The sequence below is a fragment of the Cervus canadensis genome, chromosome 21 (genome assembly GCF_019320065.1).
Source record: "Cervus canadensis isolate Bull #8, Minnesota chromosome 21, ASM1932006v1, whole genome shotgun sequence".
In the NCBI taxonomy this organism is placed as follows: domain Eukaryota; kingdom Metazoa; phylum Chordata; class Mammalia; order Artiodactyla; family Cervidae; genus Cervus; species Cervus canadensis.
The window spans coordinates 8994168-9019156 of record NC_057406.1 but is presented as its reverse complement, the minus strand read 5'-3'; the positions used below and the strand labels follow the sequence as shown (position 1 = coordinate 9019156).

General features: G+C 47.7%; 1 protein-coding gene and 4 non-coding genes across 5 annotated transcripts; all 5 read right to left on the bottom strand.

The window, feature by feature from the left end:
* Positions 1-726: 726 nt before the first annotated feature.
* On the bottom strand, positions 727-7067 carry RPL3 (ribosomal protein L3). The gene is made up of 10 exons (XM_043440719.1): positions 6944-7067; positions 5798-5990; positions 4872-5040; positions 4178-4313; positions 3083-3269; positions 2465-2625; positions 1867-1968; positions 1393-1488; positions 1033-1152; positions 727-822 (listed from the first exon to the last, which is right to left on the bottom strand). The coding sequence occupies exons 1-10, from the start codon at positions 6944-6946 to the stop codon at positions 778-780; spliced, it is 1212 nt and encodes a 403-aa protein (XP_043296654.1). The 5' UTR covers positions 6947-7067; the 3' UTR covers positions 727-777.
* LOC122424129 lies at positions 1607-1700 on the bottom strand. Its single transcript, XR_006264322.1, has one exon. It is a non-coding gene; the product is annotated as a small nucleolar RNA U83B (small nucleolar RNA).
* On the bottom strand, positions 2930-3023 carry LOC122424130. The gene has a single exon (XR_006264323.1). It is a non-coding gene; the product is annotated as a small nucleolar RNA U83B (small nucleolar RNA).
* Positions 4314-4369, bottom strand: LOC122424133. The gene has a single exon (XR_006264324.1). It is a non-coding gene; the product is annotated as a small nucleolar RNA U82P (small nucleolar RNA).
* Positions 6428-6491, bottom strand: LOC122424118. The gene has a single exon (XR_006264313.1). It is a non-coding gene; the product is annotated as a small nucleolar RNA SNORD43 (small nucleolar RNA).
* Positions 7068-24989: the final 17922 nt, after the last annotated feature.

Genomic DNA, 24989 nt, shown 5'->3' with positions numbered 1-24989 from the left:
CAGGGGTCCAGGAACCAAGCTGCTCACCAGTCTGCTTGCTGTTCAGTCACTGTGTCTGACTCTGCAACCCGACGTACTGCAGCACGCCAGGCTTCCCTCTCCATCTCTCAGGAGTTTGCTGACTGGCCTACAAGATGCCAGCTGCTCAACATGGTCAGCACAACACAGCGGCCAGAGAGAGACCAGAATGCAAACAGGGTTTCAGTAACATGACCAGCCAGGTGAGCCAGGTCAAGGCACTCAACCCCCACCAACCTATATTCTCATTCTAATAAAGTCAATTTTAATCACCAGGGCCTTCCACAAAGCAAACTCATGTTCTAAGCCGCAAGGGACATGCAGGTCCTTCTGCTTGACATCCATCCACGCCCACAGCCAGAACTTGGCTGATGGCTACTAAAGAACCTCAACAAGCCCTAACCGGATCCCCTCCAGTGATCAGTGACTAAACCATGTAGCTGGACACTCAGAACCAGGGTCTGCCCTGCCAGTGAGTGACAAGGACTTCAGGTCCTCGCTGCCTCGTGTACTGCCACACAAGCGACCCAGACGCCTTGCCCAATGATGAACATTTCACACTCCTTAGGCTGACTGGCTCTCAGCTTGCTTCATCTTCACCAGGCATGGGGCCACCGTGGTAGGGCAAAGAGCTGGGGGACCAAGGGAGCATGAAGGCCCAAGGGAAGCAGCCAGAACTGAGAAAGCAAAGAAAGTCAGAGGCAGATGTCACTGGAAAATAATTTTATTGAGATTCTACCAGCTGTACAATCTGTTCTATTAGGCCCCTTCTTCCTTGGCAATTCGGTCCTTTTTAAGTGGTCCCTGAGGAGAGAAAAGCAGCAAGGTGAGAGGTAGAAGGCACAACTCCCCCAACCCCAGCGGGTCAGACTCTGGACTGGTCTCCCCTGCCCTGGCACAAAATAACAAAGCAGCACCATCTGTATCAGCACCACATGGGCAGGCCGACAGGTGACAGCAGCTGGAAGCCACCGCCACCCCAGCCTGGGGGCAGCAAGCTAAGTAAGTACTTACCATAAAGGCTTTCTTCTCCTCCACAGTCTGGAAGCGACCGTGACCAAATTTGGAAGTGGTGTCAATAAATTTGAGGTCAATCTTCTCCAGGGCCCGGCGTTTGGTCTGCACCAGCAAGGACTGTGGGCCAAGAGGAGAAGGTTAAGAGTGCCAAGCCTTTCCCTGCACCACCTTAGCTCACAGCCCTTCATCTTAGAGGGAAGAGGCGAGGATATAGGTGAGGATATATGCAAGCAACAAACGCTGGGCCAGGCCAGACAGGGGGTTTCCTCCTCCCAAGACGTCAGGCAGCAATTCCTCCCTGCTTTTCTTCCCAACCAACTCCCCTATCAGAGCTCGGCATTCCCCTCCCAGCCTCACCTTGCGCAGAGTGAGCACTCGCTTCTTGGTTCCCACCACACAGCCTTTGAGCATGACGAAGTCATTGGTCACCTCACCGTAGTGGACAAAGCCGCCCTGGGAAGCAGCAAGGTCATCAGGTCAGCACAGATCAAGCATGAGGCTGTAGCCAGCTCTGACCACACACACCCTGACTCCCAGGTCCTGGTGGGCCCAGGACAGCCACCTGACCAGAGCTGTTCTCAGAAGGAAGGCAGCGAGGAATACTTCCGCAGTCTGACTCGGGCGCTGTGCCCAGCGCTCATTCCAGGGTCTCATCACTGAACAGCTGGCCCTACCCCACAACCGAACAGTCCCCACCGCGGCTGGATGCTGCCCAGGGGACCAGAGAACTGTGGGTAAAAACTGATCCTGACCCCGCAGGGGAGGCCTGGGACTCGGGGAAATCCCCCAGCAGACCAGACAGGATTTGCAAGGACAGCTCCCATTACTCACCAGAGGGTTGATGCTCTTGTCAGACAGATCGTAATCAGTAGAGGCATTGTTCTTGATCAGTTTGCCGTCCTTGATGAGGTAGCCCTGACCAATCTTGTAGATCTGAAGGAAAAAATGAGCATAAATATTTGATTAACAAGAAAACAAGGCAGGGACTCAAGTTGACTAGAGGCAAGGACTGCCATTAGGGACAAAAGATCTCCCAACTTGGAGGGGGGGGTAGCCTGCAAAGGACTCTGGGAAAGCAGTTATGACCTTGACCATCATGATGGGGCGTTCCCAGGCTCGGAGCACAGAAAAGCTGCCTGGGCCTGAACAATACCATCCAGGGATATAAGGGATGGGGCCTCTCCAACACCATGGGACAGAAGAGGATAAACGAGGCTCCTATCCTCATCATTTTCAAAGATGGCGCTTTACAAACCACAACATTGATGAGTCGCAACTGTGCCACCAGGCGTGAGCAACCAAGTCTATGTGATGCTCCACCAAGTGGACTGATGGTGACAAGGACTAGAACCCCACACAATTCCCAACGATGGAGCCACTCTGCTCCCCTAGGGCTGAAGTCTCCACAGGAGCCCCACGTGCACCTCACCTTCTTGTTGATCTCAGTGCGGTGATGGTAGCCTTTTTGCCCAGCCCGAGCCACAGAGAAGGCCACCCGGGCGGGATGCCAAGCCCCAATACAGGCAACCTTGCGCAGCCCTCGGTGGGTCTTACGGGGTAGCTTCTTGGTGTGCCAACGGCTGGTGACCCCTAGAAGAGACACAGGCTGTTAACATGATGCCTGGCACCATGCCACTAGCCCTTTCGTGCTACAAATGCCCAACTTTAGTTCGTGGGACTTTGTCCAAAGAAATACAACACCTGACTACCATATCCTCTCCCTTATTATACCTCCATCCATCCAAGGTGATTATCAGCTTAGACATAACAACAAGATCAGGCCTTACACAATCATCCCTGTACAGGAGTATCATGTGGACCCAAGAGCATTCACGAAGCCCCCAGCCCAGTGGTCATCCCCAATCCCACATACTGACCCAACAACTTGACCAGAGCTATTCTCATAAGGAAGGCAGCGAGGAATACTTCCGCAGTCTGACTTGGGCGCTGTGCTCAGCGCTTATTCCAGGGCCTCATCACTGAACAGCGGGCCCGACATCAACTCTCCCATGGTAACCACAACAACTTGGGCCACTGCAAAGCTCACCTTTGTAGCCTTTGCCCTTGGTCACCCCAATGACATCAATCATCTCATCCTGGCCAAATACTTGGTTGACAGGGACCTGCTGCTCAAGCCTCTCGCGGGCCCAGTCCAGTTTCTCAGCCACAGTGCCTCCGTTCACCTGGATCTCCATGAGGTGGGCCTTCTTCTGGCGCAGAGGAAGCAGGCGCATCTAGAAAGGCACAGGTAATTCAGTGTGAAAGGACTCCAAGCTGGGCAGAACACCAAGAACCTTCCACCAACCAGCTCCCTGTTCTTTATCGGGCCTTTTGGCCAGCGCCTTTGGGGTCCCTGCTCTGGTTTACCCTAGCCATCTAGCATGCTGTTAGCTATCAATAAAGCCACTTTTTAAAAGAGCAGTATAGAGCTGCAAATACAAGCTGTGAGGAACAAAATCTAAACAAAGCTTTTTAAAAGCTGGCCAGCGCTATCCTACTGAGCTACCTTCAGTGGACACACCACAAATCTGTGGTAATGTGGTCACCACTAACCACACAAGACTACTCTTCACTTAGAAATGACAGGTGTACACAAAGACCCAGATTGTACCCAGTCTAACCCAGAAAACTAAAAGCTAAAGCTAATTCAACTCAAGTCAAGTCTGAAGTGCAAAGACCAGCCTCTCAACACTATTTTCAGTTAGGTGCTAGACTACATATGTTATGACTCACCAATTCCTTCAACCAGTTTTCCTAAAAACAGAGCATGGTTTTATCTAATTAAGAACCACTGGGGACACAGTGCCCTCTGCTGGCAACAAAAAACCCTATGTGGAGCCATTGGATGCCTTCTCAAGCCACCCTGTGTCCTTATGCTCTGGCCCCAGGAACCCAGGTCTCAAGGCAGGGCCTTGGCTGGACTGTTGCTTTTAACACCCTCGTCCACCAGGAAAATACATTTAAGGACCGAAAATCTTACTATCCCTAAAATCATGAAGTCTGGCACAAAACCAGTCTGAGCACAGGATCAATCCAGAAGATAACAGAGTCCCCCCAAAGCCACCGGTGACCATGCAGGCCATCGCCCTCAGACAGGCAGCAGCGGGTGGTCAGCCCCCTCTCGGCCCTGGCCAGCACGTACCTGGGTGTGGGCAATGACACGGATGACCTGACAATACTTCTTCATGCTGCTGAAGTCCCTCTCCAGTTGCTTCTTGCCATCTACGTCCTGCCACTTCTTGCAGTATTTGGTGAAGGCCTTCTTCTTAGATTTATGCCTTCAGGAGCAGAGCAGAGTTGGGGAGGGGGCCCAGGTGCCAGCCTTCATCACCCCTCCAACGGGTGAGGGGGAGGCACACAGGCACCGTGTGGGGACGGGGCTCATTGCCGGCTTCTAAGGAGCCTTTTCCACCGGCAAGCGGAGCCTGGATGGAGCTCATCGGGCAGAGCCGAGCGGAGCTGAGCAGAGGTCCACAAGGTTAATGATGAAACACAACATTCAGATACACAAATTCTTGCTCCAAGTTAGCCATTAACCAGACCACACACCCGGGGAGGGCTGGGGGCGTTAGTTACTGCTCTGTTTCTAAGCAGATCCCCAATACCTTCAGCAACCAAGAGGATACTACTGAACCGAGGCAGCACCCAAGGTCAACACCAAAGGAAATGTGTCGGGACGCTGCTCCCACTGTCCCTGAGAACTGTTCTGCCCAAGAGGCAACTAAGCCTGACACCAAAGCAGCTGCCCTGCCGCCGGCTATGGAACGGAGACCCTACACAGCAGACTGCCCTTCCCCTAGCCCGACCCAGGCTGAGCGCAGCCTCGGCTCCCTCACCAGTTCTTGTAGAAGCGTCTTTTGCACTCGTCGCTGATATGCTCAGCAAAGATGGTCTTAAAGGTCCGGAGGCCTCGGGGTGTTTCCACGTAGCCCACGATGCCCACAATCACCATGGGCGGAGTCTCCACGATGGTCACAGCCTCCACAACTTCCTTCTTGTTCACCTCTGCAAATAAAGTAGGTAGTCAAAGCTGAGTGGACTAGCAAGCCCCTACACGTGCCCTTCCAGGCCAGCAATCTGCTTCACAGGACAGGAGTTTGCAGCAGTCTGCACCTCTCAGGACTGTCCTCACTGCAGACTGCTCAGCTGGCGCGAAGATATTTTCAACTCAACCAAAACCATCTGGACCCTACTCAGCCATTTAACAGTCTGGCTCCAGTTCTGGTCTGTTATAACCATCTCTAAACACAAATTCCTCATTGCTTTCAGAATACAAGAAAACTAAGTATAGTAAGGTAGTTAACACCAGAGCCTAGAAACCACTTTAACTGTCTAACGCTAACTGTTTCAGTAATCAGTGCTACGTGTTCTACTTAGTGACTTTTCTACTTCGACTTCCCAGGGAAAAAATACTGCAATGTGCTGCCATTTCCTTCTCCAGGGATCTTCCCGACCCAGGGATCTCCTGCTTGCCAGGCAGGTTCTTTTACCACTGAGCCAGTGGGGGAACCCTTCTATCCTTCGGCTCTTAACAAATTTACTCACCATGCCCCTTGACTTCATTACACCCGTCTGCCTAAAACAACGCCAGTCACCTGAACCCTGGGGCACTTATCAATCCTAAAATATACTTCCGTTCTGAAGTCCAGAAGTTCTGTTGATCTCCCCAAGGCCTGCTCCCTTCTGATTGTTTCGCCCCATCTAGTCAGTTCCCACCAACTCCAGCTCTCCCATCAGCTAAGAAAATGCAGCATGTACTTACTGGACCCTGGCCTATCGACCTCCCTCACAATGTGGGTCATGCCAGCCTTGTAGCCGAGGAAGGCGGTGAGGTGCACGGGCTTGGAAGAGTCATCCTTGGGGAAGCTCTTCACCTTCCCGCGGTGCCGGCTGCTGCGCTTCCGAGGCAGGAAGCCCAGGGACCCGTGCCTGGGAGCGGAGAACTTTCTGTGAGACTAAGAAAAATAGATGAACATTAGCACCTTCTGAGGAGCTTCCTTCCCAGAGGCCTAGGTTTTAAGAGGATTTCAAGCAATGATGAATCCACGCCAGCAACCCAGATAAAAGGTTTACGTTCAAAATTAAGTTTTATTCTTTGTAATCACACATCCAGAAGGCATTATTCAGCCAAACTTGAACGTTTACCTCAACCCCTCACCTTGTATTTAAAAAGGAACCATCCCCCTTCTCCTCTTTAAGACAAAGACACACCAGAGAGTCGCATTAAGAATCGCTTAACAAACTTTACACTCAAGATTCTGATTATCGTTATTGCCATTTTGCCCAGGGACTCCTGGTCAAAGGGCTGGGTGGTGGACACTGCTCCCGAAGGGTTCCTCATGCTCCCAACGGGAGCCAAACTGGAACGGAGGCCACTAGAACTCGACAGAGCCAAATCAGAACATGACAATCAGCACAGTGTCTCTGTCCGCCCGTCAGTGAGTTCATCATCTCTGGTTTCTGAGAACTCTAGAGGCCAAAGCTGTTGTACCAAACTTCCCAGACGTTTCAGAATGAGACCGCAACAACCCCTGCCCCGAATACCCTTTCCAGCCTGCCGGTCTAGATTTCTGAACCTCTTTAACATTAGAGCCAAACAAGGTCCTCCTGCCAAAGGGCTCAAGACTTGGATCTCGAATATTGAGATCGAAATCCAGGAACAGTCCACGGTTTGAAAACTGTCTGGCCCAGGCCCCACAACCCAAGGCCTCTCACCAGCCGACAGGCAGGCCCCAAACCATCCTCAATTCCCGGATATTTTCAGGAAATAGACCTGACCGCGGGTTCCGCTGAGTGCCCGGTGCTACTACAGCAGAACCCCGGCGCCGGGTGAGCCGAGATGGCGGGGATGTGCGCGGATTCAGCCATGCCACCACGACAAAGAGGAAGCCGCCATGACACTACATACCATCCTGCCGTCGGAAGCTGCCGGTAGAGGTCGGCCGGCGGGCCGCGCGAGATATATAAATCCTAGCCTGGCTCCGCCCCTTCCGGCGTACGAGCGCGCACCCGCGGCAGACGTCGGGTCGCGGGGCGGGCACGAGACTCCATTTCCGCGCATGCTCGTTCTCGCCTTGCTAGCGCTCTGACCGGGACGTCAGTTTGGTAGGCGGGGTTTAGAGGTCCTACGGCGAGCGGCTGGGTTTACACTTAGTGAAAATTCTCGGACGCGCGGGCGGAAAATCAAAATACCAACACCCTACGGCGTTGGACAGCAGCCAACTTTTGAGGAAACGTTGAAACGCGCTGTTAAGGTGAAAGAAAATGGTCAGTCACCTCTGGAATTGAATAACCCTATTGGGGCTTCAGTTCCAAAGCGTTTTCACACGTGGTGTATCATTTCCGTCCACCACGCTTGATCATCGATGTTGCCATTTTGCAGGCATGTTGACGTGGAATCAGTTGCACCGCTCCCACCAGCTCAAAGTTGGAGAGAAAAGACTGAACTCCTGGTTTTCCTGGCTCCCGACTCAAAGGCGCTTCCTGACACCAGCTTGCCTTTAATGCGTGCTGATTTGGGGTTTCCCCTCCCTCTAGCTCCATGTCGGCCATTCCTCCCAGTATTGGGCTGCGGGGACTGGCGCTTGATACTGAAGGTCTGAGGCGGCGAAACCACCTCACCAGCTGCCGAGCGTCACGAAGCCTGACTCTCCCCGCCTCCCAGATCCTCTGCATGAAGGACCCTCGTTGATCTCTGCCTGGGCTCGGGGTCACCTAGGAGTCTCCTAGTTGCTCTCTCTGCCGCCAGGCTTGTCCCCACCAAATCTAAGAATCATATCTAATGGTTACTTCCCGTGCCCTTCCCCACCTCTACTCCTAGTTATTTCCTCTGGTTTAAGGCTTAACTCCTGAGCCTGTAAGCCAAGAATCTGCCCTAATTAGCTGCTCCAGCCTCTTCTCTGTGGGTGAACACACACACACACTTTTCCACCTTCCACCTCCATCCCACCTCGTTCTGTTCTTTGATTCTGGGCCTGGCCATTGTTCACACCGTTATTAAAAAAACGTTCTCATTTAACGTTCACTCCATCCCCCAGTGGCAGTGTTGAGAGTCCTCAGCCCCTTATTGGAAATCTTTGGGGCCAGATCTGTTTCCAAATTCAGCATTTTTCATGTTTTAGATAATATGCAATATGGTGCACATACTGTATATTATGTAATCCTCCCTAAGCTCTTTAATGAAACATGTTAATTCTGTAAAGAGACATGAATATTCACATGGAGTGGAATAAATAGCCCCACAGTTCAAGGCTAACTTAGCTGCCTAAAAAATTCAGATTAGTTTCATTTTTGCCACCAAATGACTTAAAGTTTTTTCATAATTCAATTTACAGCAATATGGATGGACCTAGAGAGTATCATACTCAGTGAAGACAGAAAAAGACAAATACTGCAATATCACTCATGTGAAATCTAAAATATGATACGAATGAACTTATTTACCAAACAGAAGCAGGCTCACGTGGAAAACAAAGGTATGGTTACCAAACAGGAAAAGGGTTAGGGAAGGAATGATTTGGGAGATTGGGATTAGATACAAATTGCTGTATATAAAATAGAGAAACAAGGTCCTACTGTATGCCACAGGGAACTATATTCAATATCCTATAATAAACCATAATGGAAAAGAATATGAAAAAGAATATATAACCAAATCACTTTCCTTTACACCAGAAACTTAACATTATAAATCAAAACTTTTTATTATAGAATGGCAGACAAGGAATTATGGCTCACATTGTCCCCTTTTACAGAGAAAACAAAGTTCAGTCCAAAAAGGAATAATTTGGCAAAAGTCATACAATTAAGAAAGGACAGAGCTCAAGTCTAGATTAGGTTTTCATGATGTCAGACTCAGGGTTCAGTCGCCTCTTCACTGGAAAAGGAGCTCTGAGGTCCTGAGTCACTCATTCGCTCAATAAGAAATTCTTCCTGAAGTCTTGCTCCATTTCAGATGCTGCACCAGGCTGTGGGAATGGCACAAAAGGGAAGGGGGCAGGGCACAACCTTTGAAAGAATGACAAATCCCGAGGACACCATGTACTGATTAGAACCAAATAGGTCCAAGATAACAGACTAGTCCACTTCCACTAGACCTTGAGCCCCAGTATATACTCACTGGAACACATCAGCAAGCTACGTGATGCACTCACCAGCGCCATGACAGTTCCAAGGCTGACCATCAAAGATGAAAAAGTGGGGCATTGGCCCAATTCCATCCTGGCCTTTTGCATGATGTACTCTGCATATAAGTTAAATTTACATTGTGACAATATACAGTCTTGTCGTACTCCTTTCCCAATTTTGAACCAGTCTGTTGTTTCCTGTCCGGTTCTAACTGTTGCTTCTTTTCTTTTTTCTAACTGTTGCTTCTTGATCTACATACAGGTTTTTCAGGAGAGACAAGTAAGGTGGTCTGGTATTCCCATCTTTTAAGAATTTTTCGGTTTGTTTCGATCCAGTCAAAGGCTTCAGCATAGTCACTGAAGCAGAAGCAGATGTTTTTCTGGAATTCCCTTGCTTTTTCTGTGATCCAACAGATGTTGGCAATTTGATTTCTGGTTCCTCTGCCTTTTCTAAATCCAGCTTGTACATCTGAAAGTTCTCGGTTCATGTACTGTTGAAGCTTAGCTTGAAGGATTTTGAGCGTGACCTTGTTAGTATGTGAAATGAGCACAATTGTACAGTAATTTGAACATTGTTTGGCATTGCCTTTCTTTGGGATTGGAATGAAAATTGACCTTTTCAAGTTTTGTGGTCTCTGCTGAGTTTTCCAAATTTGCTGACATATCGAGTGCAGCACTTTAACAGCATCGTCTTTTCCAGTTCTGTGGCCTCTGCTGAGTTTTCTAAATTTGCTGGCATACTGAGTACAGTACTTTAACAGCATCATCTTTTAGAATTTTAAATAGCTCTGCTTGAATTCCATCACCTCCACTAGCTTTGTTCGTAGTAATGCTTCCTAAGGCCCACTTGACTTCACACCCCAGGGTGTCTGACTCTAGGTGAGTGACCACACCGTCATGGTTATCAGAATCATTAAGAACTGTTTTGTATAGTCTGTCTGTGTATTCCTGCCACCTCTTCTTAATCTCTTCTGCTTCTGTTAGGTCCTTGCCATTTCTGTCCTTTATTGTGCTCATCTTTGCATGAAATGTTCCTTCAGTAACTCCAATTTTTTTGAAGAAATCTCTAGTCTTTCCCATTCTATTGTTTTCCTCTAGAGATATTGCCTCGGGCCTCAGCTTTCCCATCTGTCAAATGAAGGATTCATTCATTCAGCAAATGTGTACTGAGCCTACTGTGCCTAAGAATGATAAAGGGTCAACTAAAGATGGGGATCAAATTGCCAACATACACTGGATCATCGAAAAAGCAAGAGAGTTCCAGAAAAACATCTACTTCTGCTTTATTGATTATGCCAAAACTTTTGACTGTGTGGATCACAACAAACTGTGGAAAATTCAAGAGATGGGAATACCAGACCACCTGACCTGCCTCCTGAGGAATCTGTATGCAGGTCAAGAAGCAAAAGTTAGAACTATACATGGAACAGCAGACTGGTTCCAAATCAGGAAAGGAGTACATCAAGGCTGTATGTTGTCACCCTGCTTATTTAACTTATATGCAGAGTACATCTTGAGAAATGCCAGGCTGGGAGAACCACAAGCTAGAATCAAGATTTCCAGGAGAAATATCAATAACCTCAGATATGCAGATGACACCACCTTTATGGCAGAAAGCAAAGAAGAACTAAAGAGTCTCTTGATGAAAGTGAAAGAGGAGAGTGAAAAAGTTGGCTTAAAATTCAACATTCAGAAAACAAAGATCATGGCATCCAGTTCCATCATTTCATGGCAAATAGATGGGGAAACAGTGCAAACAGTGAGAGACTTTATTTTCTTGGGCTCCAAAATCACTGCAGATGGTGACTGTAGCCATGAAATTAAAAGATGCTTGCTCCTTGGAAGAAAAACTATGACCAACCTAGATACCACATTAAAAAGCAGAGACATTACTTTGCCAACAAAGGTCCGTCTACTCAAAGCTATGATTTTTCCAGTAGTCATGTATGGATGTGAGAGTTGGACTATAAAGAAGCTAAGTGCTGAAGAAGTGATGCTTTTGAACTGTGGTGTTGGAGAAGACTCTTGAGAGTCCCTTGGACTGCAAGGAGATCCGACCAGTCAATCCTCAAGGAAATCAGTCCTGAATATTCATTGGAAGGACTGATGCTGAAACTAAAACTCCAATACTTTGGCCACCTGATGTGAAAAACTGACTCATTTGAAAAGACCCTGATGCTGGGAAAGATTGAGGGCGGGAGGAGAAGGGGACGACAGAGGGTGATGAGATCGTTGGGTGGCATCACTGACTCGATTAATATGAGTTTGAGTAAGCTCTGGGAGTCGGTAATAGACAGGGAAGTCTGACGTGCTGCAGTCCATGGTATCGCAAAGAGTCAGACATGACTGAGCAACTGAACTGAACTGAAAGATGGGGATAAGGTAGAAGGGCTTTCACTATTCCTTGCAAGCCATCAGGTGGGTGACCAGGAAAAGGACCCTGAGAGTCGACATGAACGATCAGAATCAGGAGATCTTTAGGATCCATTGGATTTGGAGACTATTTGTATGAGTCACTGTGAGGGGCCTGGGAGAGCAAGCAGAGATAGCAGGAGTTAAGATAACCATTCTGGAATATTGGATAGATAGTGTTACTTTTGGGGCTTCCCTGGTGGCTCAGCTGGTAAAGAATCCACCTGCAATGCCGGAGACCCTTGTTTGATTCCTGAGTCGGGAAGGTCCCCTGGAGAAGGGATAGGCTACCCACTCCAGGATTCTTGGGCTTCCCTGGTGGCTCAGATGGTAAAGAATCTGCCTGCATTGCAGGAGACCTGGGTTCAATCCCTGAATTGGGAAGATCCCCTGGAGGAGGGCATGGCAACCCACTCCAGTATTCTTGCCTGGAGAATCTCCAAGGACAGAGGAGTCTGGCGGGCTATAGGCCATGGGGTTGTAAAGAGTCTGAGCGAGTAAGCACAGCACAGTGTTACTTTTACAAAGGATAGATTAACTTCTGTATATAGGTTTAGAATCATTTATGGGGTTAACTGTATCATCTTTTCTTCCAAGAACAAGTCTAAGGCTACACAGCAAGATGTATGCAAATCAACAAGAAGAAACTAAGGATGTGAGAGAAGGGAAATAAGATGAAGCCAGAGAGGGACTGATGCCAAAAGCTCAGCCTCTCTGTATATAGCAGTGCAGAATAGAATCACGCAGAGGGTTTTGGCTGAAGCAGGAAAGAACAGCTTTATTGCTTTGCCAGGCAAAGGGCTTGGGAGTTTGGCGAGGAGTTTTATGGCAACAGATCATGGTGAGGTTGCTGATAAGATTGAGGCTGTGTGTAGTCTCTGATGAGCTTCTCTGATCCCTTTAATCTTTCTTTTTCTTTTAATGTTTATTTATTTAGCTGCCTTGAATCTTCGTTACGGCACATGGGATCTTTCACTGCAACAAAAACTTTCTAGTTGCGGCGCATGGCTCCAGAGCTTGTGGGCTCAGTAGTGAGCGTGGAGGCTTAGTTACTTTGTGGCAGGTGAGATCCTAGGTCCTGGGCCAGGAATTGAACCTGCATCTCCTGCATTTCGAGGCAGATTCATAACCACTGGACAGTCTCTTTAATCTTTCCTCAGCCAAGGTTTCTTGGCTGTACCTCCCTTGATTAGCAACTATTGGAACCGGCCTTTTGGAACTTGGGAAAGGTCATGGAGGCTGGAGTGTTGCCTACAAGAATCAGGGGACAAAAAGGCCTCCATGACCGGGAACCCAACAGGGCACCACTCAGTTTCAGGATCACACCCAAAACACACATTATAGACCACTCTTCATGCCTGAGTAGCCCTTCCATTTGGCTTCAAGCCTCTTCCAGCCAAATACAAAAGATAAATATGATTAGTACCATGATTCACAACATCCACATGATAAAAACAAACAATGGCCAAAGGAATCCACTGTGCCTGGAATAAGGCTTGAAAGAAATTTCTCAGGGAGATGGGGTTCTACTAAAGGGATCAAAATGGGATGCAGCTAATGACGCCCTGAACATCACCCCACAATGAATACACAGTTAAGCACATTTGTCCAGACCAGTGAAATCTGGGTGACACACTGAGCCCGTCTGGGCAAGCTGTTTACAAGAGGTCAGAACAAAGGAATTGGGTTACTTGATCCCCGATTACTGATTTAATCCAAAGAAAAAATCCAGAGTCTGGAAAGAAATGAACTGACTTTGTTCATAAGTGATCCTCTGTCAACAGTGTTTTTCAAAATGGAGCTCCTAGTAAGGAATGGAAAAGGGCCCATGTTTTGCTCAAACCATTGAAGGGCAGTTGTTCCCTGCTGCTAGGTAAAACCCAAGGTGTGGACCAACCGCGGCAGCAGGTTAGGGGGACCAGAAACGCAGAATGGAGAAGCACAGGGGAATTCCTTGGCGGTCTGGTGGTTAGGACACAGCTCTCTCACTTCTGGGGCCCCAGGTTCAATCCCTGGTTGGGGAACTAGGATCCTGTAAGCCATGCTGCATGGCGGAGAAAAAAAATGGAGAAGTATGAGGGCAAGAGAGAGGAGAGGAAAAGGAGAGAGAGGAGAGGACTTGAGTGAGGCAGTTTTGTCATGAGTGTATTTCAATGTCCATCTCTCTTGTTGTTGTTCAGTCACTAAGTCGTGTCTGACTCTTTGTGACCCCATGGACTGCAGAACACCAGGGTTCCCTGTCCTTCACTATCTCTCTGACTCAAGCTCATGTCCATTGAGTCAGTGATGTCACCCAACTGTCTCATCCTCCCTGCCCCCTTCTCCTTTTGCACTCAATCTTTCCCAGCATCAGGGTATTTTCCAATGAGTCGGCTCTTCGCATCAGGTGGCCACAGTATTGGAGCTTCAGCTTCAGCATCACTCTTTCCAGTGAATATTCAGGGTTGATTTCCTTTAGGTTTGATCTCCTTGCAGTCCAAGAGACTCTCAAGAGTCTTCTCCAACACCACAATTTAAAAGCATCAATTCTTTGGCGCTCAGCGTTCTTTATGGTCCAACTCTCACATCCATACGTGACTACTGGAAAAACCAGCCTTGACTATATGGACCTTTGTCAGCAAAGTGATGACTCTGCTGTTTAAAACACTGTCTAGGTTTGTTATCTCACTTGCCAGACCACAAGCTTCACAGTGGCTGAGATTGCAGGGCCTAGCTCCGAGAAGGCTCAAGCTGACATTTGTCAGATGTGGGCATGAACACAGCGGGCCCCACCTAAACTTCATAGCTTCAAAGGCTGCCTCCCTTACCCATTGAGGCAATAATGCTCCCTCTTTGACAAGAGCTCACATCCTGATCTTTTGTGCTGTCACTGATTGTTGCACAACCACTTGGCTCAGCTGACAGGGCGTTCGGGCCAAAGGGCCAGTTAGTATGAGCTTGTGGCATGAGTGCATCCCCATGCCCCCGGAATGGGAGCCTGGGCACAGAGCCTCTGGATCATGACGGCCCCTCTCCCGGCTCCTCCACCACCATCTGCCAAGGTGATGCCCCGCAGAATGGGAGTGGGCTGGCCCGAGGCGCCTGGCAGCTCCTGCTCCCGTGTGGGCCCGGCCTGGTGAAGTTCTACCGGCCGCTGCTGGGGCTGCAGGCAGCCATGGCAAACATGGCTTCCCACTGCCTGCCTGTCTACGTGCTGGGCTTCTGCGTCCTCTGGGGCAGAAGTCTGCAGGTGACGGGGGCACTCTTCCTGGCCCGGAAGCTGTGCATGGAGGTGCTGCTGCCCGTTCAGCAGACCTGGTGGCAGCTGCTGACCATCACGCGGGGCTGGGGCCTTCAGCTGCTGGCCACCCTGCTGCACAGAGCCTGTCGCTGCGTCCCGTGGCTCCAGCGGCACTTGCGATGGGAGGCCCACCTCGCTCTGCTGTCCGTGGCCCAGTGTGCCTACTACAGCCTGGTCGACTTCCACCACGAGCACAGCAAGGCCTTGGAGCTGCTGCCACAGGCTGTGCTGCAGCAGACGGCCGTGTCCCTGCTGCTCCGCTGCCTCGACGGGCTGTGGGTGGCCATGGGACAGGTGGCCAGGGCCACGTGGGGCGGTGGCCTGCGGTCCCTGGGATGGGCCAGGCTGTGCAAGGCACCCTCCAAAGATCTGGATGCAGTCACCACCGTCCTTCCAGTGACTACCATTCCTTTTAGCCAGCGCTTCCCTGGGCCTGACCCGGCCACCCTGAGTGGGCTCAGGCCAGCCTCCATCAGCCTGCGCCTAGTGGTTGAGGACAAGGACGCCAGCGAGGGAGAAGGAGGCTGCGGTCTGGGGGCCAGCAAGGTGCCCATTAGTACCAGGTTCCACAGCAGTAGCACAAGCAAGATGAACTTCAGATCTTCATCCAGGCAGGCCCTCGCACAACAAGTCAAGGCGACCTGTATTCTTATTATTCTTCTGTATATCTACGCCGCGTGTCTCTTTGTGCAGGTCTTAAAATAAATGACCACGTGAGAGCCAGCCTCCTATCTGTTCATGGTTTACCTTTGTCAATGAGAGATTGATTGGCACCAGATCTGTTCATCCAAGCGTTTGCTGAACCGGGGGCAAGGGTGGGTGGTACTCAGTATGCAAGACACATTATGTGCCAGGGCCTGTGTTAGGGGGCCTGGTTTCAGCTCTGTCATTTCTGTGTGTCCTTGGGAAAGTTCCTTGACCCTTCTGGGCCTCAGTTTCCTCTTCTGTAAAATGTGGACAAAAAAGCTCCAGGGAGAGGGGATGTATAAAAATAAGCCATTTGTAAGTTGTAGAATGTTCTTCCCCCTCAATTATCCTAACAGAGCATACAAGGCCTTCTTGGAGAACACTTAGATTCTATTAAAGGACATAAAAAGAAGACCAGAATAAAAAGGGACGTAGTTCATGGTTGGACTGACCTGATGTCTTAAAGGAGTCAATTTTCTCCAAATTACCAAGTCGTTAAGATTGCAACCAAAATCCCAAGGCATTTGGGGCAGTGAGGAAGCACTCATAAACTGACCCTAAGATGTATATGGAAAATCAAGGTCCTTAAAATTTTAAGGCATTTTTAAAAAAGCAGAGCCAAGGTGGGAGACTTGCTGTACCAAATATTAAGACATATTACAAAATCACAGTAATTAAAACAATGTGGCAGAAAAAGCAGGCAGACAAATAGAATAGAATGCAGAGTCCAGACATAAGCTGGCTACAAATATTAAGACATATTACAAAATCACAGTAATTAAAACAATGCGGCAGAAAAAGCAGGCAGACAAATAAAATAGAATGCAGAGTCCAGACATAAGCTGGCTACAAACGGGAACTTGGTACAAATGGGCACTTGGTATATTGAACAGGTGATACCACAAATGAATGGGGAGGGACTTCCTTGGTGGTCCAGTGCCCGAGGGTCTCACTGCCAAGGTGGTTGTCAGTTTTCAGTGGCTAATTTGCATCTGACTCTTTGCGACCCTATGGACTACAGCACATCAGGCTCCTCTGTCCTTCACTGCCTCCCAGAGTTTGCTCAAACTCATGTCCCCTGAGTCATTGATGCTATCTAACCATCTCATCCTCTGCCACCCCTTCTCCTCTTGCCTTTAGTCTTTCCCAGCATTGGGGTCTTTTTCAATGAATCAGGTCTTCACCACTGCCGAGGGCCTGGGTTCCATCTCTGGTTGGGGAACAAAGATCCCACAAGTCCTGCAGCATGGACAAAACAAAAAAACAAAACAGTAGGGAGAGCAGGGATTATTTAGCAGATAGAGTTGGAGAAATTGGTTCACTATATGAAAAAATAAATTAACGTGGGTTTTTCTAGTTTGTTCAATAGTGGTCTCCCAAAGACAACAGTTCAACAATTCAGTCGCTCAGTCGTGTCCGACTCTGCGACCCCACGGACTGCGGCACGCCAAGCCTCCCTGTCCATCACCAAATCCCGGAGTTTACTCAAACTCATGTCCATTGAGTCGGTGATGCCATCCAACCATCTCATCCCTAAGACGTACCCATCTAAAACCTGTGAATGTGGCCTTATTTGGAGAAAGGGTCTTTGCTGAGGATACTTTGAACAAAGGATCTTGAGATTAGGTCATCCTGAATTAGGATGGGGCCTAACCCTAATGACAGGCATCTTTATGAGAGAAGCTAAGGGAGGGGAAACAGAAGAGAAGGCCAGGAGAAGAGGGAAACAGATTAGCCAAGGATGCTGATGCCGCCTGTAGCCAACAGAAGCCAGGAGAGAGGCATGGAACAGTCAGCTTCTTCCTCAGAGGCTCCGGAAGAAACCAGCCCTGCCGACATCTGACATCTGCTTTCAGACTTCCTGTCTCCAGAACTGCAGTAGAGTTTCTGTTCTTCAAGTCACCAGTTTTTGATGATTTGTTACAGCGGCCACAGGAAACAATAGATCTTGTCTTGTATCTCAGCTCTAAAGAAGGTTCAAAAACATAGCACTATACCAATGCAAAGGTTAGTTTAATGTGCTTGAGGCATTCATTAGTCTTTGAAATAAAATTGGCTGCCACTTATTGAGGGCGGAATAGTTTTTTATTTCATTGGATTGTTCAATCAACCCACTCTTTTATCATCTCCATTTTAAAAGTTTTCTCAGAAGAAGTAACTTCCTGGAACTTCCCTGGTGGTCCAGGGGCTAACACTCTGTGTTCCCAATACAAGGGGCCTGGCTTCAATCCCTGGTCAGGGAACTAGATCCCATATGCCGAAACTAAGAGTTCGAATGCCACAACTAAGGATCCTGCATACCACAACAAAGATCAAAAGTCCTGAGTGCAGCAATTAAGACCTGGGGCAGATGATAAATTATATATATATATATATATATAAAATTTATATATAGGATATAATATATACATTATATAATAATTATATTGATATATACATATATATTTTATATATGTATATAATTTAACATCTGCCCCAGGTCTTTACATATATATATATATCTATATACACACACACACATATATATATATATGTGTGTATGTATATTTGGGCTTCCTTGGTGGCCCAACGAAAAAGAAACTGCTTGCCAGGGCAGGAGACGTGGGCTTGATCCCTGGGTTGGGAAGATCCCCAGGAGGAGGAAATGCCAACATACTCCAGTATTCTTGCCTGGGAAATCTCATGGACAGAAGAACCTGGCGGGCTACGTCCATGGAAGCACAAAAGAGTCGGACATGACTTGGCGACTAAACAGTGATAATATATATATTTATTTTTTAAAAAAGAATTGGGTAACTGCCTGAGATCATCCAGTGGCGCTCTCTCCTTCAGCCACAAACCTTCCCCTCCCGCTCAGGGTTTCTGTGGCGCCACTTTCACGCCCGGCACTGGCACACTGGTGTGGTGAACGCGAGCTCAGCTGAGTTCCCTCTGCGTTCCCAGACCTAGAGCGTTTACCCTGTGAATGAAATCAGATGTGGTGTCCCGTTGTAGACTTTCACCTGTGCCATCCCCATTTATTTGTGGTTCAGCAGATATTGCTGCCTCCTCAACCCTCAACCCACTAAGGCCAGACCACGGTTCCCTCCCACCTAGATTGCTGAACCCGTCCCCACATGCATCCTCGTGGTCTCCCTCCTGCCCCTTCCATCCATGGTTTCTCCACCCAGCTGCTAGGTGGCTCTTACACCAAGAATCAGACCATTAAACCACAGATTAACACCCTCCAGGGACACCCTGGTGGTCCAGTGGCTAAGACTGTGCTCCCAATGCAGGGGTCCCGGGTTCGATCTCTGGTCCAGGAACTAGATCCCACAGGCCATAATAAAGACTTCACAAGCTGTAATTAAAGATCCTGTGTGATGCAACTAAGACCTGGCACAGCCAAATAAATAAATAATGCTTTTTTTTAAAAAAAAAAAAGACCCTCCATGGACTTCCCTGGTGGCACAGTGGATAAGAATCCACCTACCAATTCAGGGGACGCAGGTTCGATCCTGGTCTGGGAAGATTCCACATGCGCCAGAGCAACTAAGCCTGTGTGCCACAACATCTGAGCCTGTGCTCTAGAGACTGCGAGCCACAACTACTGACCCTGTGTGCCGCAACTACTGAAGTTCGTGTGCCTAGAGCCTGTGCTCTTTAAGAAGAGAAGCCACCACAATGAGAAGCCTGCATACCGCAAGGAAGAATAGCCCCTGCTTGCTGCAATTAGAGAAAGCCCGTGTCACAACAAAGACCCAAAGCAATCAAAATTAAGTAAATAAATAAAAATAAAAAAATATCTTCCAGTGGCTTCCTATGTGAGACCTGCAGGACTGCCATCTGGGACCCACCACATCCCATGTTCCTCAGGTCGCCCCTCACACTGACCTCCCCGCTTCCACCTGAGACCTCACCCAAAGCAAAGCCTTGGGATCTGCTTCTCTTCCTGCCTGGAACACAGGCTGACTTCTATTCTTGTTAAAGCATAAATTGTAAAAGATGATAAAATCACGACACTTGCACAGATATAAAATGAACATATGTCAAAGATTTTTATTTAGCTCATTAATTAACGAGAGAACCAGGCAGATGCCACAAACAGTTCAGAGTAGAACACAGAATCACGTAGTTATATGGAGTCAAGAAATGTTTAAATGAATTTACAAATAGACATAAAACTGGCGTTTTCTGCGGGGCTGGGAGGTGTCATTCCTCTGGACAGGGTTTATTTGCGTGTGTACAGATAAGGCTTATTTGCATTGCTATCCTTTGTCTACAACATACAGAGATGCAAAATAGTTTAAGGGTAAAGAAGAACCTTTAAACTACAAAGAACTAATCTCTAAGACTCTAGCTTGTAATTAAAAGGATAGCCAGGGATCTCTCTGTTTTTTACAAAAAATAATTATTTATTTGGCTGCGTCAGGTCTTACTTGTGTCACGTGGGGTCTTTCGTTGTGGTGCAGGGACTGTCTAATGGGGAGCACGGCCCCGGAGCCCTCAGGCTCAGTAGTGGTGTTTCACAGGCTTAGTTGCCCCGAGGCACATGAGATCTTAATTCCCCTACCAGGGATCGAACCTGCATCCTCTGCATTGCAAGGTAGATTCGTAACCACTGGACCACCAGGGAAGTCCCAGTGATCTCTTTTGCTTATTCTTAAATATTCCTGTACTCCTCAGATTGTATCTTCTCTATAATCTCTTCGGGAGCCTTCCCCAGTCACTTGATCTTGTAAGCCAGTCTCTCTCCCCTCCTCAGACCTTATCCACACTGTGGATTTTAACTTAGCTTCTTCAGTGCTAGTGCTAATGCTTAGTCACTGATGTCCAACTCTTTGCAATCCCATGGACTATAGCCAGCGAGGCTCCTCTGTCCATGGGGATTCTCCAGGCAAGAATACTGGAGTGGGTTGCCATACCCTCCTCCAGGCAATCTTTCCAACCCAGGGGTTGAACTCAGGTCTCCCGCATTGCAGGCGGATTCTTTACTGCCTGAGCCATTAGGGAAGCCCAAGAATACTGGAGTGGGTCGCCTATCCTTTCTCCAGGGGATCTTTCCAACCCAGGAATCAAACCAGGGTCTCCTGCGTTGTAGGTGGATTCTTTACCAGCTGAAGACCAGACTTTTCAGAGATGAAACTATTTTTTTGTTTGTCCAGCACCAAACACATAGGCAGGCTTCACAAATATTTGTGGACAAATGGAAGGGTGAACCTTCCATTTTAGGGTATGTTTGTTTTAGCGTATACATAGTTGGACCTCCTGGGTCTCTCTAACAAAAATACATTTCTCTTCTCTGGGGAATATGAGGATAAGGAGCCCTTTCTCTCAGAATATCCAAAAGTGCAGTGTGTGTCCTGGCCTTCAAGTCTCTGGAACCTTCCCTTTTTGCCATCCCCCAGATGGTTGGATGACATCACTGACTCGATGGACATGAGTTTGAGTAAGCTCTAGGAGTTGGTGATGGACAGGGAAGCCTGGCATGCTGCAGTCCATGAAGTTGCAGAGTCAGACAGGACTGAGGGACTGAACTGAACTGAAACATCAAGCCCATCGCCCCCAGCATTTTATGAGTTTAACGGGCTCTCCTAGTAGCCAACGGAGCCATTGTTTCCTCAGGTGTAAAATGGGAAAAGTGAAAGCAAGTAAAGTCGCTCAGTGGTGTCCAACTCTTTGCGACCTCATGGTCTGTAGCCTACCACGCTCCTCCGTCCATGGGATTTTCCAGGCAAGATTACTGGAGCAGGTTGCCATTTCCTTCTCCAGAGGATCTTCCCAAGCCAGGGATCAAACCCGGGTCTCCCGCATTGTAGGCAGACACTTTAGCATCTGAGACACCAGGGAAGATAAAATGGGAAAAATCACGTCTAAATCAAGGAGTCCCTCATTTATTCATTCAGTGAATACATGATGAGTGACTATTACCAGATGCTGTTAGACTCATTATATGTAATTCATTATACAATTATAATATTTACTATCTCAGTCAATCTTCAAAATCTCCTGAAACTTTAGTATGCAAACAATTCACCAGGCAGCTTGTTGGAATGTGGATTCCAGTTCAGGAGGACAAGGGTGCCAAAGCTACCGGTTCATGGAACACAGTATTTTTTTCTTTTTGGTTGTGCTGAGTTTTGGTTTCGGGGTGCGAGCTTCTCTTGTTGCAGAGCACAGGCTCTAGTGCACGTGGGCTTCAGTAGTTGTGGTGTACCGGCTTAGTTGATCTTCAGTTAGGATCAAACCCGAGTTCCCTGCATTAGAAGGCAGATTCTTAACTGCTGGACCACCAGGGAAGTCCCAGAACACATTTTAAATAGAAAGGCCCTAAGTACATCTTATTACTTATACCCATTTTATAGCCCAGATCACTGAGGCTCAGAGTTGTTGAGGGGCCCACAGCTGGCAAAGGTGGAGAGGAGTTTCAGGGACAGAGTACTTCAGACTTGGCTGTACATTAGAATCATCCATGGAGATTTTTTTCACTACACATCGAGGCATGTAGGCTCTTAGTTCCCTGATTAGGGATCAAACCCATGCACCCTGCAGTGCAAGTGTAAAGTCTTAGTCTTAACCACTGAAGAACAACCAGGGAAGTCCCTGGACCACATTTGGGATTGACAAGATTTTAGCTTGTGATTCATCCAGCCCAGCATTTCACATAATGTACTCTGCATATAAGTTAAATAAGCAGGGTGACAATATATAGCCTTGTACTCCTTTCCCAATTTTAAGCCAGTCAGTTGTTCCATGTCTGAATCTGTTCCTTCTTGACCTGTGTATTAACATTTATACCACATATACGCACGGGAGAAACCCATGAGTAACTCAAAAGGGTGGCTCAACTGCAGGCTTATTTTGCATCTGCAACAAAGGACAATTGAGTTGTAGAGAAATGACTAGATGAAGGAATGGCTTTAAGCTTCCAAGGTGGCAAACAGTGGAGAAGCAAATATTGGGTTAGTCCAAAAATTCATTTGGATTTGTCTGTAAGATGCTATGGAAAAAGCTGAATGAACTTTTTGACCCACCCAATATATGGGGCGAAATGAATGGAATAGTTTCTTTTCAGATTCCTCCAGTGCTGTCTCTGGGCTAGGAGTCTAGAGTTGTCTCCAGAAAAGGAAAATTTATACCCTAGAAGAGGGGAGGGTAAAGAGAGATTTTTCTGTATTTGCTACTTCTTAATTATCTTAAGTCTTCCCCAGTGGATCAGACAGTAAAGAATCTACCTGCAGTACAGGAGACCTGGGTTCAGTCCTTGGGTTGGGAAGATCCCCTGGAGAAGGAAAATGCAACCCACTCCAGTATTCTTGCCTGGAGAATCCCATGGACGGAGGAGCCCAGTGGGCTACAGTCCACGGGGTCGCAAAGAGTTGGACATGACTGAGTGACTAACACACACACACACACACACAATTGTCTTATAAGTTCAAAAGGATTCTTATGTCAATGAGACGTGTTTCGGAGTGACATATTCTGGTTTCCTTCAATGATATTTCTGTATAGTGAAACAGTTTGCAGCCTGTTGACTAGGATTAGGTAGATCTATAAATAGTGACGTGAGAAATACGTCAGTAAGTAAAACAAGCAATTCATGGAATAGTGCAAATGCCATAATCCTACTTATTTAAAAACTAGATGCATGTCCATGCACCATATAGTGAATAAATTAATAGAAAAATGACCAGAAGGTAACTTATCAAACTGGATATATTTGAGCAGTGTCATGGGCATAAGTGATGGGGTGCAGGTGACTTTCCCAGATAGTTTTGTGTGCCAGGCTTTATTCTTCACAAAAAATGTACTTGATAATTATTTATACAATTTTAAAAATAAAAACCAAAGTAAACTTCTGAGAAGAAACAAAACAAGAGTCATCTGGGCTTCTTCAAAATATAGATACCACCCCCGGGGCCTGCTGAGTCAGGAGCTGGGGGAAGGGGAAACACAGCTCCGTGGTAAAGGAACCCCAGGTGATTTTGATGGGCATACCTCATTAAGCACCACTCAGCTAGGGAAAGTATGAGCAAATCATTTAAGCTTAAAATCCAAGTAACTGTATACGTATACATATTTTGCTGTATTACAGGAAGCTCCTGTAGGACATTGCAAAGCTCATGTTGGAAGCCTTTGTTGTTTAGTCCCTAAAGGGAAACAAGAGAAGTCGCTCAGTCATGTCCCCATGGTCTGTAGCCTACCAGACTCCTCCGTCCATGGAATTTTCCTGGCAAAAGTACTGGAGTGGGTTGCCATTTCTTTCTCCAGTTTAGTCCCTAAGTTGTGACCAACTCTTTGTGACCCCACGGACTGTAGCTCACCAGGCTCCTCTGTCCATGGGATTTCCCAGGCAAAGACACTGGAGTGGGTTGCCATTCCCTTTTCCAGGAGATCTTCCTGACCCCGGGAGCTAACCCCTGTCTCTTGCACTGTAGGCGGATTCTTTGCCACTGAGCCACCAGGCAAGCCCCAAGAAGGAGCCTTAGCACAAATTCCTTTCTGTCTCTGGAAAATGACACAGTTGAACCAGAATCTCTTTCCTGGATAATCCCAGGCCCCTTCCACTTACATTTAGGATTCTAGATGGGCTGTGTTTCTAATCCAACCAATCAAAACCTACCACTGTGCTATTAAGAACAAAACACCAGATAACAGCTCTCTTAATAAATACAGAAAAAAAATAGAAAAATCACCCCTTGGTAATCCCTAATTGAATTAGGCAAGTATTGTCAAGAGACCTTAAAACCATTTGGATGAAACACAGCTGAAAAACAGTCTAGTCATGCAAAGTATCAGCTACAGATTGCTTATTAATCAGCAAGGAAAAGTGCACTTCAACATCAAGGAGAGACTGACGATCACACTTTAAGTCAACAGCAGATAGTGGGACTGCCTGGCATTGTGTCTCTCCCAACGGGATGCACGCTGAAGTGCATGACATCATGTGTGAACTACTAAAGTCCAAATGTTTCAAATACATGTTGTCATGAGGAAACAGTGGAGAAGAAAATGGCAAAACACTCCAGTATTCTTGCCTGGAGAATCCCAGGCAAGAATGGACAGAGGAGCCTGGCAGGCTACAGTCCATGGGGGCGCAAAGAGTCACACACGACTGAAGTGACTGAGCACACACGCGTGCACGCATGAGGAAACAGACAAACCGTGCCTCTCTGGCTTCCACTTTCACCCGGCCCCTTCTCAAGCTCTCCCCTTCAGGCCCTCTAAATTTATTGCAACTCCCACAGATGAGGTTTGCAGTGTATGCAGAGGTGACACATATGACAACTACAACAGAAAGCAGGAAGAAAGTGAAAGTCGCTCAGTTTTCTGTTTTTACTCTTTGCGACCCCATGGACTATACAGTCCATGGAATTCTCCAGGCCAGAATACTGGAGTGGGTAGCCTTTCCCTTCTCCAAGGGATCTTCTCCACCCAGGGATCAAACCCAGGTCTCCCACATTGCAGGC

What these genes read in the sequence shown, in the direction of transcription:
- RPL3 (XM_043440719.1), bottom strand. An exon ending in GTGTCATTGCCCACACCCAG is followed by an intron (nt 3,270 to 4,177) that starts GTACGTGCTGGC and finishes GTGCCTTTCTAG; the next exon opens with ATGCGCCTGCTTCCTCTGCG. An exon ending in AGGAGAAGAAAGCCTTTATG is followed by an intron (nt 823 to 1,032) that starts GTAAGTACTTAC and finishes TTCTCTCCTCAG; the next exon opens with GGACCACTTAAAAAGGACCG.